The 14,429-nt window shown below is 43.7% G+C and overlaps 1 protein-coding gene across 3 annotated transcripts in view; it reads right to left on the minus strand.

The window, feature by feature from the left end:
* Pcsk5 (proprotein convertase subtilisin/kexin type 5) overlaps positions 1–14,429 on the minus strand; it is a 412,773-nt gene that overhangs the window by 40,932 nt on the left and 357,412 nt on the right. For all 3 annotated transcript variants that reach the window (XM_021151578.2, XM_021151579.2, XM_029472674.1), the window contains exons 25-27: positions 6,872–6,914; positions 3,810–3,943; positions 1,926–2,126 (exon numbers count right to left, since the gene is read on the minus strand). In XM_021151578.2, coding sequence (XP_021007237.1) covers positions 1,926–2,126; positions 3,810–3,943; positions 6,872–6,914 — 378 coding nt within the window. The remainder of the gene's footprint in view (positions 1–1,925; positions 2,127–3,809; positions 3,944–6,871; positions 6,915–14,429) is intronic.

The raw sequence follows: 14,429 nt of genomic DNA on the forward strand, positions 1-14,429 counted from the left end.
ACTAGCTAGCCACAGTACTAAGGAAAGAATTGAGTGATTCCGTCTCAAGGAGACTTTCCAGAGCACGCGTAGACCCATGAGCTGGCCATGGCCTTGGTATGCAAACATGACTGTGTTCTCTTGGAAGTAGCATGGATGAAGGAGCAGGCTGAAGTTCAAGACAGCTTACTATCCTACATCTATCTGAATCTTTTTTTTATTTTTCTTTTTTTCCAGTCCAGACACCAGGCTGAAGACCTGGCTGCTCCTACCTAGGCAGCTACATTCTCTTGCAAACACTCCATGATTGGTTCAGGTCTCCTTGAGATTGACCTAGAATGACTGAAATCTGTTTCCCATCATCTGAAAGGTGTGGCTAATTAGGGCTCGCTCTCTGGAACCCTCTGCTCTCCTATTACACTCCTGACCTTGTTTGGGGGGGGGTGGGGGGAGAAGGCAGGAGAAAGATGAAGGCATTGGCGCCAATCCTCCCCAGACTTAACGGAATGTATTTCCCATTTACTAGCCCTCTCTGTGCTTCTGCTGGGAAGGCATGCTGCAGCTTTACCTTGTTTAGTGAGCAAACGTTCTCCCCTCTTTGTTCATGCTTTGCCTGTCTTATTTCATAGATCACAGAAATGGAAAGTGCAGCTATGCCGTTGACTTCATTGCTTTAGTCCAGCCACGAGAAACATTCTCTTCTGCTCCCCTATTCCCTTACTAGTGTGAGGCCCCCGAATGGAATAAATCCTTCTTCTTTTTCAAAAACACTGCGTTGTGATTTCAGAGGAGTTGGCGGGGAGGGGGGGGGGGGTAGAGGGGGGGGTGTGGTGCTCTGACAAAGGGGAACAATCAAAGTCTAAATTTTTTGCTTGCAAAATGCGTAGTCCAGTTGAAGAGAACATGTAATCATTTGGGGAATCGAGTCGGCTCTGACTCTTGGCTCCCTGTGCCTGTTCATCATCTGGATGCCAGATAAAATACAGATGTTCAGAGAAAGAAACCCAGCACCAGACCGTTTCCCTCTTGGTTTGGACCACTTCTTAAAGCCCACATGCCAGACCAACTCGTTCTCAGCCTTCTTAGGCCAGCTATAATTCACAGACGATATCCCAATCTGGATCGAATAACTTTCTTAGTTCTGGGTCGGAAACAGCCTGGGGTGCTCTGGCTTTTGGTTGCTGTCCTAGGAAAGTCAGATGTGCAGAAGTGTCATAGTGGACGGCAGCTGAGACACCCTTTCTCTGAAACCAGCAGGGCACCTTCCTCCTTGTCTTGTGTGGCCTCCTACAGCTGCCACTGTCTCTGTACTGAGTGGACCCTTGCCCAGAAATATGAGAGCAAAGGACTTGGGTTTTTAACCTTCTCAGACATGGAAGATGTCATAGAAAGATTATAGTTACCTTGGAGGAAGCCCACAGTGAGGCCACAGAGGTGAAGAGGCCAAGTCTAAAGATGCACAGATACCTGCAGCTTCCATTATAGTTCCAGCTCCCACGTCTCTACTCTCCTGCTCACACTTCCTCTGAAGAGTGAGCTTTCCACTTGTGCAACTGGGAGGGCAATGTTCTCCCTCCCCCATGCTGAGGTTCAAATCCAGAGCCCCATGTACCTAGGTGAGCAAGGCCTGTACCATTGAGATATGTGCTGCCACCCCAGCTAGGAAAAGCAGCTTCCAAGAGACCAGTGCCAGTCATAGAGAGCTTGTCAATTTCAATGTGTCAGGGTCACTGGAAAGGAGCCCCAGAGATGAAGGTTTGCTCTATTGTAGAGGCACGCACACATGAGAAGCTGTTCTGCAGCCTTCTTACCTGGGAGTTTCACAAACTCCCGAGACTTAGGAGTCTTGGAACAAATATGATTCTTCCCCAAAACATTCCTCAGAAACAGTGCCAAAGAGGGAGGGAGGCAGAGGAGATCCTGACCTCCCTCTAGCAGATACGTACCATTCCAGTCCTTGCCTTCCACCTGGGGCCAGGTGGACCAGAGACACGTCCCATGCCATAGCTGCAACCCTTCTTGACAGCTGCTGCATTGGTTGTAGCCCGAGCCGGTGCAAGTCTCACAGGCTCGGTGGCAGGGCTTGCATTCTCCCAACTCTTGGTCTCCATGGAAGCCAGGGCCACAATCCTGCACACAGCTGCCACCTTTGGAAGAACAAGGGGAAAGGTATGAAAGGAGGGTGTCTTAGTTAAGGTTTTACTGCTGTGAACAGACACCATGACTAAGGCAACTCTTATAAGGACAACATTTAAGTGGGGGCTGGCTTACAGGTTCAGAGCTTCAGTCCCTTATCATCAAGGTGGAAGCATGGCAGCATCCAGGCTGGCATGGTGCAGGCAGAGCTGAGAGTTCTACATCTTCATCCAAAGGCTGCTAATGGAAGACTGATTTCCAAGCAGCTAGGATAAGGGTCTTAAAACCCACACCCATAGTGCCATGCCTACTCAAAAAAGGCCACACCTACTAGAACAAGGCCAAACCTTCTAGTAGTGCCACTCCCTGGGCCGAGAATACACAAACCGTCACAGAGGGATTCTGGCTAGCTGGGCTTTTGGTGCTATGCAAAGCCAGATACTGAAGGACATTTTAGGACATTTTTTTTTTTATTGCATGTGTGTGAACCAAGATGGCTTTAGGTTATTTCAATTAATAAATGCAATACTTTTTTTCCTTCTTAACTTAAATATAAATTTGTCAAGTATAACGGGCAAAGAACTTTGAATAAAGATTTTCAACACTTCTAAGCCTTAATAAATTACAAATAAAATGATTCAATAAAGAAAACTATTGAGGCACACAATTTTAATCCCATCACTTCGGAGGCAGAGGCAGGAGGATTTCTGCAAGTTTGAGGCCAGTCTGATCTACAGAGCAAGTTCCAGGACAAGCAGATTACATTGAGAGATTCTGTCTCAGAAAGAGAAAGGAAGGGAATTATTGAGGGTCTGTAAAATGCTTGTCAGACAAGCATGAGGACCTGAGTTTAGACCTCTAAAACTTACATTTAAGTTGGGCACTGTGGGTGCTGGAAGGCCCCTTACACTCGGTGATGGAGAGATGGGATAGGGAGACAGGTAGATCCCTAAAAGTTCAGTTAATCTAGTCAATGAAAGTTTCTGTCTCAAACAAAAGATGGAAGCAATGTAAGGTTCTTCTTTGACCCCCACAAAGATGCTACACACGTGTGCATGCACGGATACAGACACACATTGGGAGGGAAGAGCACATGGGTTGAGCAGAGAGGGAGAAAACGGGTATCACTGATTCACTGGATATTGTCTGTAGTATTCTCCATTCTCAATGCTCCCAGTTAGTAGACTCACAGTAAATTTCTTTCCCAATTGTCTTTCCAACGAAGTCAATGAGCTGACCAAAACCTAAGTCTCATTCAGTTATATAGTGCACACAAACCTGCAACATGATTTTCCTTTCTTGAGGTATTTGCTTCAATAAAATGGTCATGGCTCTGAATAGCTCAGGTAACTTCAGCTCTGAAACATTAATTTTCAGGTCTCCTCTCTTCAGCTCTGAAACTTTAATTTTCAGGTCTCCTCCCATCTCAGAGCTTATGGTTTCTACTCAACTCTCTTGTTCTCACCAACTTGGAGATACTTTGAGGTTAATTAGTAAACTGTGAACTATGCTTCAATGCCAAGGGCAGGAGGAAGGAGTTCAGGCTAATGTTTTTTCTCAAACCACATTAAAATTCTTTTTGGACTATAGACACCAGCATGCAAAGACTCTGAAATCCATTCTAGATTGCTCCTATTGCAGCGATGGACCCTCACAGCCTTTTCTTCCCAGTGGGTCACCATTTTCCAGCTTACCTGAGAGAAAGCCCTCCTCACACCAGTAACACTCATGTTGGTCGCAGCTGCCACAGTTAGTACCACAGGCCCTGCATTCCCATTTCACACCGAAGGTCTTCTCAGGACAGGCTTTATAGCAATGCCGCTCAAACCTAGGGAAGAGGATGCCGTGCTTCCATGAGGAGGGCTGGCGTGATAGAACTGCCACGATTTGCTCTCCTCATCCTCATTTATCTGTAGCACACTGAATAGGTTGTCAAGGTCAGAAACCTGCACTTGGTCTGTCCTTCCCAATCAAGCCAAGGCATTGACTACCTCTTCTGTACCTCTGAAAACCCCTTTATGGGGAGGGGAGGTGCTGCTGGGAAGATGTTGGGAGGAGAGGGTCGCTGAAACTGATTTCTGTGCAAGTTGTTAAGTATCAGTTCCTTCAAGTCTGTCTTCCACACAGGGAAGGCATTACTAATTTTTAGAGTCTACACATGGGAAACAATGCTCAAGTATCAAGGACCCATCATCTCCTGAAAGGTAGGACAGGGGTTTTAACCAAAGATTGTTGGAATACATAGCGTGTACAGTTCTTATAGGAAGTGAGAGACAGCCCAGTATTGGGTCTGTACAACTTACCGGAAGGTCTGCAGCCAGATCATTAACAAGGAAGTGCCTTGATATCCCCAACACATGCTAATACATACTTATGCATATACACATATGGATTCTTGTGTAGATGATCTGCTATGCTCATTATATAGCAAGATATTGTAATTCACTTGGAGGGGCAGTGGAGTGAAGCTGACTTTTGCTCTTTGGTGAATTTCAAAGCATCCATGACTCATCAGGGAAAATGTTAGCATTCCTTCTTAACAGCTTATATTGTCCAGCACTGCATCAACTCGTCATTGATGCTAAGTAGTCTGAAATGTCGTAAATGCGTGTTTCTTGAAACAGTTATCTCATGCCGTGTCTTTGTGCTATAGGGCATACTATTTCAGCCTATTTCTTTCTCAAAAGGTTTTATGAAACACACACATCAATTATTTGGTGAGTGTCATGTGTCGTGGGGGTAGGAGAGGAAGCAGGTACAGGGGATGCATTTGTACAGGGGTCAAATCGAAGGCTCCATCAGTACAGAGTTGGATTGGATCAGCACAGGGTAGGGGGTGGGGAACATTAGAGGAAAAGGTATAGAATTTCCACCAGTTTCTATGTGGTCATTCTCTCTCTGTGGCAGGGGGGTAGGGAGAGAGAATAAAATTAAAGTCTTCAGTTCTTCATGGGACATTCTGTGGCCTCTGTAAGGGATGCCTGCATGTCTGCTCTTCATCTTTGGTGTGAGAGCCCTTGCTGTAGCTATTGCAGATGATATGCTGTCAGTTATTTCCCACTCGTTAAATATTATCCAGCTTTGTCTTATTATCATTAACCTGGGGCCTCTTCACCATTCCTCTATCTTTTAATGTGTTCATTTCTCATCATGAGGGTCAAACTAGGACCTTTTGTAAACAAGGCAGTGCCATCTCATTGAGTCGTAGTACCCCTGCCCCTTCTGTGTGAAATGGAAAAGCTACACAAATCTATCCAAATGCTATGATGACATAGTTACTGCAGTGGCCAGCTGTTCTAGGGAAGCTATGGTACAACCAGAAGGCTAACTCAGGACCTGGGGAGATGGCTCAGCAGTTAAGAACACTGGATGCTCTCATGGGGGACCTGGATTTGTTTCCCAGTATCCACATGGCAGCTCACAACCATTTATTACTTCAGTTCCAAGGGATCCTGTGCTTACTTCTTTATGTGGTACACACACATGCAAGTGAATGCAAGCAAACACTCATACACATAAAATAAAATAGCATCCCTAATCTCCCAAATCTGAAAATGCTCCCAAATTAAGAACTTTCTGAGAAATTAACATGATGCTGCAAAATTTTGTTTCACGCACAAAATTTATTTTTTAAAATAGCATATAAAATGATGCACTAACTCTGGCCCTCTGGTATATATGAAGCATGAATTCTAGTTTGAGACATGGCCCTTCCCCAAGATATATATATCATTTATATGTAACCATTCTGATATATGAGAAAAAAATGTGAAATCTGAAACACTTCTTGCCAAGTATTTCAGCTGAGGGTTCTACTGGTAACTCAGGTTGGCCCATCCTTCTGAGATGCTTCAGCTTTCAGGGCTGCCTTTCCTCCTGTCTTGCTCACTGCTTCCACCATTTCCTCATCTAGCATTTTGAGATCTTAGACTCTGCCAAGGTGAGACACTATGGTGACAGAAGGTTGTGACCCACAAAAATGGAGATGTGGGATTGCCACTAGTTTTTGCTGTAGAGTGAGCAGGGCACTGGAGCCTCCCTGATCTACTCTTTTTGTCTCTTGGACTCATACAGATCTCAAGTTGCTTACAAGCTGGTGAAAGATGGAGAAGAGAGGAGGTGAGAGCTGTGGGTGGTCGAATAGGATCTGTGCAGGCCATGAATTAGTCTGACCTCCCCTTCCCTTCCATCTTTCTGTTTGTGTTGGTTTCCTTCTAGCACAGGAGGTAAGGCGAGGTGGAAGGGAAAGCAGCTGGGACAGGAGGTCACATTGAAGCATGCAGGCTTGGCTTTAATAAATCTATATGGGAGAACGCTAGTCCGATGCTTATCTGCACTTCATTTTAGCTAGTGGTCCATGCCTCTCATCACCCAGGGGGCAATTAAGAGGTAAGTGCCTCACCTGGTTTCCCTTGGCACATCTGACTCTGGCTAGGGACAAAATCCCTACACAGACATTGGGAACCAGCTTTCTCTATTATTAAAGCCTGTCCATACAAAGCAAAATTTGAATGGGGGTGACCCATGGCAAGATTCCTAGACACCAGTGTCAAGATGGATGACTTCCAGGATCAGAAAAGGGAAGGCTTCCTTTCAAGGCAAGAAAACATCTGGACACTTCACTCATTAATAGCTCACAAAGGACAGTTGCTTCAGGTTGCAGGGCCCCTGCAAATCCTAACTGTAGTTATGACTAAGTCTGTGATGCTTAAGCTGCAGAAAAGTTAGTGTCATGAACAAAGAGGACCAGACTTACATGTAATATCCTGTAGCACATGAGGTACAGGCTCCTGGGTCATCTGGAAAAAAAATGACAATAATGAAAAATTATGATCGCCAGAAGTTTGTTATTTGGAAAAATGGACTTTGGAAAAGTTGTGGTTGGAGGCAGCTAATCTTCCAGAATAGTTTTATGAAATGTACTGCCCAGAAATGATATTTGAACAGATTGCACCATTTTAATTAGTTACATAAAGCACGTTGTAATTTATCTTTACCAAAGGTAATAAAACGAGATTTCCCATTTAAAAAAATGGCCCCAACATTCAAGGAAGAATGGGCTTAAGCTACTGGGTCTTCAAACTCCAGATCAACCCTGATCCTCGCTAGGAACCTCCTGTCCTTAGGGCTGGGAGCTTAGTTCAGAGCTAGAGTACTTACATAGGACAAATCCTGGCCTTGGTCCCCAGCACTGCAGACCCAAAGTCCTGGATCCCTTTGGCCTCTGCTGAGGTTGGGCATGAAATGAGCTACCTGCTTCTGACTCTGAGACATAGGTCTCTCATGCATTTCTACAGATGTCCACCAATAGGAGGGATCACTACTGGGGAGTCTCCTTTGAAATCTCAACAAATATTTTCCCCAATATAAGCACCCACTTTGTGATTTTCTTATGGAAGAAACTATTGTATTCTCAATGGCAGTAGTGACTTAGTGAGTCCCTGTTGGCTCAGAACAGGGTTTCAAGTTACTGCTTTTGACAAGGGTCACCACCTTCAGTCCATGTCCAGTGCTGCCCAAAAGGTGCTGCTCTTGGATGTGATTACCATGGGGATTCCATTGCCTTTGTTGGCCTCAAGTTCTTTCAAGCAGGTACCTCTGGTAGTTTGTCCTGCCTTCTGATCTCCAACCCAGCCTTGCTCCTTTCATTTGCATAGGACACAAAGAGCAACTTCACCCTATACAATTCCTTTTGGCACACGAAGATGTTTAACTTCAGATTACTTCAGGAAACTGTAACTTCAGCTAAACTAAAACTACCCTGCCCTTTGAACTCAGGGAAAAAACTACCCGTTCTAAATTAACTGTTCTAGACTGTCTTTCTGCTTATCGGAAAACCGGATGGTTGCAAGGTAGAGGCTGCCCCACTCCAAGTCTTTAATCACAGGCTGGTCTTGACCCTGCTTAGTGAGAGATGTACTTCAATCATACATTACATATCATACTAAGACATGGCAGCAGACATTATGGTAAGACTTCTTGAAGAGGTCCTGCGACCTCAGAAATAAGCAAGGATCCTTAGAACTTTCTGGAAACAGCCTGATGATGGTTAGAGTAGATAGCATTAACCTTGGAGTTGAGGTACCCTTTTCTAGTTTGAAGGTTTTAATACAGCTTTAAATATCGTGTGAACTTGAATAAAAATCAACATGTTTTTTTAGGTCCTAGTAGGTGCAAAATGAACTGGTTGGACAAGATGCCGGCTGAGATGCTCTGAAAGTTGAATATTCCAAAACTGAATGCAAAGCAAGTTGGCAAACTCCAGCCTACTGTAAAGCCAGTCCCACATTTGTCCATTCATTGTATATTAGGATACTCCTATACTACAATATCAGCAATGAGTAGCTACAACAAAAACCCAAATCTGGGCTCTTTGTCACATTACAGGAAAAGTTTGCAAGCTCTGCCTGTAGTATTATCCACTTGAGTCTTCATTTCTTTCAGCTTCCCTTTTTAGGCTTGCAACCATACTTGTTTAGGAACTACCTGTTAAGTTCCTTATAGTAGAAGTTTAGTTGGAAGGGTTGAACAACAGGCAAAGTAGCCTAGTGCTGGCCTTTAATCCCAGGACTCAGCGGCGGGGTAGACAGATCTGTGTGAGTTCCTGGTTACCCTGTGTGCATGGAGAGTTCCAGGCCAGCCAGAGCTACATAATGAGATGCTATTTTAACAACAAGAAGAAGGAGTCAAAACAATCAAGGAGGAAGAGGCCATTCTGCAGGAGGCTGTAATGATGTGCGCTGGCAGTGAAGTGGTTTTTAATATCTGAATCGATCAATACAGTCTTTAATATGGTAAACTAAAACAGGATGATGAACTGAGCCTAAAACCAGACTCATGAAGTGGACTCAGGAATCTGAAGCTAAGTGCTGGTGAGAAAGAAAATCTCCCTGGCCTTCTTGGAAACTCCATGGGAGTGCTTTCTCCTTTCCTACTCTATAGAATGGGGACCTGAATATACTTTCAGGGCTATAGAGTCCTCAGTGGACAGCATGGCTAGTTCAGCTCTCACTTGGAGTCTACTTCTGACTGTTTATAGCCCACCTTCCCCATACTTTCTACTCAGCTTACCTCTGGGCAGCTCGGTTTTTCTGCCTGTCCCAGTGAACATACTTAACTCTGACAGTTTTGCTAATTTAGTAAGGGCTGGGGAAATTCTGATCTTGCTCGTTAATGTTCTGGTCACCTCTTCCATCTAGAAATTTAATGTGCTTGCTCTCTTCTTTAATCTGGTCACTCATGAAAATGTTAAACAGAACCAAGCCTCAGAAATGTGCATGCTAATGTTGTTGAGTGCAGGGACTTTTCCGGCCTGGCTGCACAGAGAATTTGGCTACCTTTATGACAGTTTGCACACATGAATAACACAGAGGCTCTCAGAACTGAGGCTTGTAACAGCTTATGGATGGCTGTTAGCTTCCCACCCCCCATTATTAACAGTTGTTTTCCACCCCAGAAAATCTACAAGTTGGAGATTAGCTAAATGGTTTATCTTGACCACAGAGAGGCAGCTGTTATTGGGTTAAGAGTAACAACCTGAAACCTGGAAGGTTTCAATTCAGCCTTCAACGGTAAGGTGGGGTTGCTCAAAGACCACTTCCAGTGAGTATTGTCTAGGAGTTGGGAGGGGAAAGAGGAATATAAATAAGCTAGAATGTTAACTGTCTTGGAAGATGTTACCTAAGGTAGGATGTTTAAAGATCTCTAGTTCTTTGGTCTTGTCAAGCTTTGAGCTGAGAGCATATGTTGGTCAGTTGGAATTCAGAGAAAGCCTCAGACATTTGGGAGCAAAGTTATCAGGAACAGTTGGTGGCTTGTAGCTGGCCACATCCCACAAAGGAGAAGGTGCAAGGTGCGAGCAGAGCCTATTCAAGATGGGACGTGTTTTCCCTTTCCAGAGAAGATGGAGTTAATTATATTTTCATAGGGGTGGGCAGGCAGGACTGTGGTGTTCCGTCTGCCTTCAGATCTCCTGACCATCTTTTGGGTCATGATTTGACTGTATCCTTAGGGGAATGATCATCTCTGGACCTCATCACAAACTCCTGTCTCCAAGGATACAATGGTGCCTGTTCTCAATAGCATCCCAGTGGTCAGTGATGTTCTCTGCTAGGGAGGTTTTGTTCTCTGCAATGCTCACAACCTTCTCATTGATTGGAAATCAAAGTAGGGTCATATAATCTGTATTAAAAAAGGAGGATCTTTTAAATTGAGTTGGAACTCTAACATTTAAAGCTACTCAAGGAAGGTCCATTTATTTTTACAATTTACATAGACTTTAGGTTCTATAACTCAAGAAGTGTTTAAGTTAAAATACTCTAATCTGCTTTTTCAATTTTTTTCTTGCATGGCTATTTCTTATTGAAGCAAGACAGGAAATGTGGTGTCTTAGGAGGCGATCTGTTATAGAATCTATGTGATTTAGTCATGGATTAGCTATTCACCTAAGGAGAATTGAGCACAGGAGATATTTATGTCTGGGTGCTCTTATCCTTTGGAAACTTTGGTTTCCTCTTCTCCTTGAAATCTGGCTTATGTTCCCCTACTGTGAAGCTTTGCTTACTAATATAACTCAAGAGGAAGACTAAAGGGCACAGGAAATTTGTATCCTTAGGGGAGCCCTAGGCCCTCAACTCCCTTAGGCGCTGGTCATTTAAGTTACTTCCACGATGACTCTCTTAGACCATACCTGGAGTGTTCCATGAAACATTAGCTATTCTCTTATAATTCAGCATCACATGATCCCTGCTTTTACCTGATGATCTAAAAGTCCCTCCACCTTTCCTAGTCCAACTCCTGGGACTCTACTGAACTTCAGGAACTTGTGATCAACCTGGCCAGTGACTCAAACCCTTTGACAAGTAGTAGATGAACGTTAGCTCCATTTATACTTCCTAGATTTCCAGCTCCAATCATATTACAGCCTTATCAACAATGGCAATCTCAGTTGGTAATCTCTATATTTATGTACTGATCACTCCATTGGATTAAAACACGATTATGTGTGTATAAATTATTCATTATTAATCAGCATCATTTATTATGTACTAGTGCACAAATATTTTCATATATTTTAAAAAGTGTGCTAAGTTGGAAATTTGAAAAGGATAGAATAAAAAAATAATTGTGAATGCACATTTTATTTTTTCTGCACCCAGTGGAGTGTGTTTAGCAGCCATCTGCCTTCGTAGACCAGTGACTTAAACTCCACCAAACTGAATGTTACACATGAGCTCCTGAACTCCCATTCAACCATGAACAAAACCCATGTTTTACATTTGGCTTCTTTGCGTTATTCATGACTTTCTGATGGGCTCATTCATCTGCATGTGTGTAAGGACCCTCTGCTCTCGCCTTCCACCTCTTCCTCATTTATGGATAGCTCTTTATTCTCAATGAACTTGCTCACCTAGCATTCATGTCAGGAGAGAAGTGGGGAGGGAATACAGTTATGAAAGAAAGTGTTTAGATGATATGATGAAATTGGACTCTCCCCACCTCCCCTCTTCCCTACAGTCTTAGTCTACATGGTGTTATCAGATCAAATTTCCAGATGAAAATTGTGTCCATGTGTCTACACAACCAACTAGAAGACTCGTCTGTCAAAAGAGACGTGATTGTGCAGGTAAGCCGAGCCGGTGCATGGCCACTGATGTTCTCTCTCTCTTTTAAGCGCATATTTTATTATTATCAATCATCATTATTATTATTATCTTCCACATTTTAAATATTATGTTTCCTTCTTTCACATAGACTATTTTATCCAGTAGAAATCCCCTGAAGGAGCCACAGCATATTTATAACAAAGACAGAGTTGAGCACTGTCATTCTCCTGCAGCTTCCCAACATGACAGATCACCTAAAATAAAGCTGGATGTAGCCCATTACAGACGTTACCTAGTGTCTACAGGTTGGCTGTGATTATTGACATTCGTGTGACATGCAGAGACGAAAGAAATAATGCAGTTATTTCTTAAAGACATTTGACCACCTTTGGACGGTATGCTGGTATCTGGGTGCCTTCTCAGGGCCAATAGAAGTCACTCAGATCCAAGCACAGGAAATGGAAACCAGTAGCCCCCACCTGCTTCCCAGCTCCTGGGGCACGCAGGCAGCTTTCTGATGTGCAATCTTGGCTCAATTCAGAAGGAAAAAAGAGAATGGTACCTTCCTGGCCGGGTTGGGAGTGATAATGCAGCTGGTTTGGGGGCACATCAATCCATTCAAGCATTCAGGGGTTAATCTTCTCAGTTTGTGGATGTTCTCTTTCTCAATGGCTTTTAACATGGCAACACTTATCTGACAGGACAGTGAAAAAGTAACACATAGCTGTGTTCACAGATGTAGTGTATGCGTGACACACACACACACACACACACACTCACATATGTGTGTATAGAACAAAATAAATTAGTAAGAAAAGAAAGATGCTGGGTATCAGGGTGTGTGCCCGTAGAACCAGCTGCTCAAGATGCTGAGAAAAAAGATGCTGAGAAAGGAGGGGTCCTGGAGCTCAACTTGGAAAAGTAGGGAGTCTTTGTTTAAAAGCATACTAACTCCCCCCACCAATCAAAACATCAGAAAAGACAGAAACTGCCTAGGCTAGGATACACATACCTATGCACACGCACCAGGTCAATAAAGGAATGTTTTTAAAACGTGTAATAAACAGGTTTAGAACTGGCGAAAGGAATCATACTGATGTTGGTTTCTGGCTACTATGGACACCCACCCACAAGAGAAGACACGCACGCACTGATACATACAGAACCACACCCCAAAATAAATCCTGTTCCACCACACGTTTGAAACATTGTCTCCACAGATCTTTCCAGTCAGTTGTCATTTGGTTTTGCTACCTATTCCCCCTTTCTCCCATGTCCACGTCTACCTTCTCATCTCCCACTTTGTCCCTCAACACTTGTTAATTTCCACAACACCAGTGCTCTTCCTAGAGGTGGGGTCCAAACAGACACAGATGCTTGTACAAGCTCTTCAGACAAAATTCACCTTGAAAAGGCTTATCTTTCTGATAGGACTCTGCAAAGGAAGTAGATGGCTGGGAACTGGGGTTACAGCTGGTACCAACTCAGACTCACTAATGAGACTAGGGCTGTCCTCAGGCCAAACATGTTTTAACTATTTCTTTCCTGAGTGTCTACTGTATCTGCCCTGCTGAGATGTCCCAAGGCTCTCTCTGAGGACAGAAGCAGCACTGGAAGAAATCAATACTTCAGCTGCTTAGAGAGATAATTAAGCAAATTGTCAATAATGTATATTCTTCCTGAGTAAATTCGTATTTAGTTATCACACAATGCTGTCACATTGACAAGGGAGTCCCTGACAGTTTTCAGACTACCAAGAATAACAGATTGGTTAAGAGATTTATATGCCCAAAGAGTGTAACTAATTATAGGGCCAGACAGCACTAAGAGATACATAAATTCAAATTGGCCTTGTACTTAGAGTTGGTTCAAATATCATTCAAATACAAAGTAGATCTTCTGACAGCTCTGCCATGCTGGCTTTTCCGGAAGGTTCAATGGTGTTGGAATACAAAATATTTGGTTAGAGGGACTGTTGATGCTTTTCAATCATCTTGTCTTCACTGGTGTCCACAGACAATGAATAAATATTTGAATTGGCAGGAATGCAAATTGTGCAGCTGACAATGGGGTACAGCCCCCCTGGAGAGGCACAGTAGTAGAAGAGAGCAGAATAAATAATGATGGTGGAAAGAGGGTTCAGTGTTCCATGGGCTCCAGGTTTTATCATGTCCTCTAATTTCGGGGATGGAATGCCATGACAGGCAAGGACCTTGTGGATCCCCATGCTTCCCGAGCCCTAACAGGCAGAAGTAATGGATATTTACATACTGAGCCCTAGAAGGCTCACTCACTGTGCCGTGTATCCATGCATCTGTTCATTTATTCATAGCTTACATTTCAGTGGAAGGCAACAGTTTTAAAAGCAGGTATAGGGCTGGAGAGATGGCTCAGCGGGTAAGAACACTCACTGACTGTTCTTCAGAAGGTCCTGAGTTCAAATCCCAGCAACCAATGGTGTCTCGCAACCACCCATAATGAGATCTGACACCCTCTTCTGGTGTGTCTGAAATCAGCTACAGTGTACTTATGCATAATAATAAAATAAATTTTTGGACTAGAGCAAGCAGGGACTGAGCGAGTGGCACAGTAGTAGAAGAGAGCAGAATAAATAAGGTCAAGGTCATGGCAGGGCCAGATCAAGTTGTCATTCTTACTCCTCCATCCCAGCCCCTCCACTTTGCTGATCATTAAACCCATGACATCATA

The sequence above is a fragment of the Mus caroli genome, chromosome 19 (genome assembly GCF_900094665.2).
Source record: "Mus caroli chromosome 19, CAROLI_EIJ_v1.1, whole genome shotgun sequence".
Classification (NCBI taxonomy): Eukaryota; Metazoa; Chordata; class Mammalia; order Rodentia; family Muridae; genus Mus; species Mus caroli.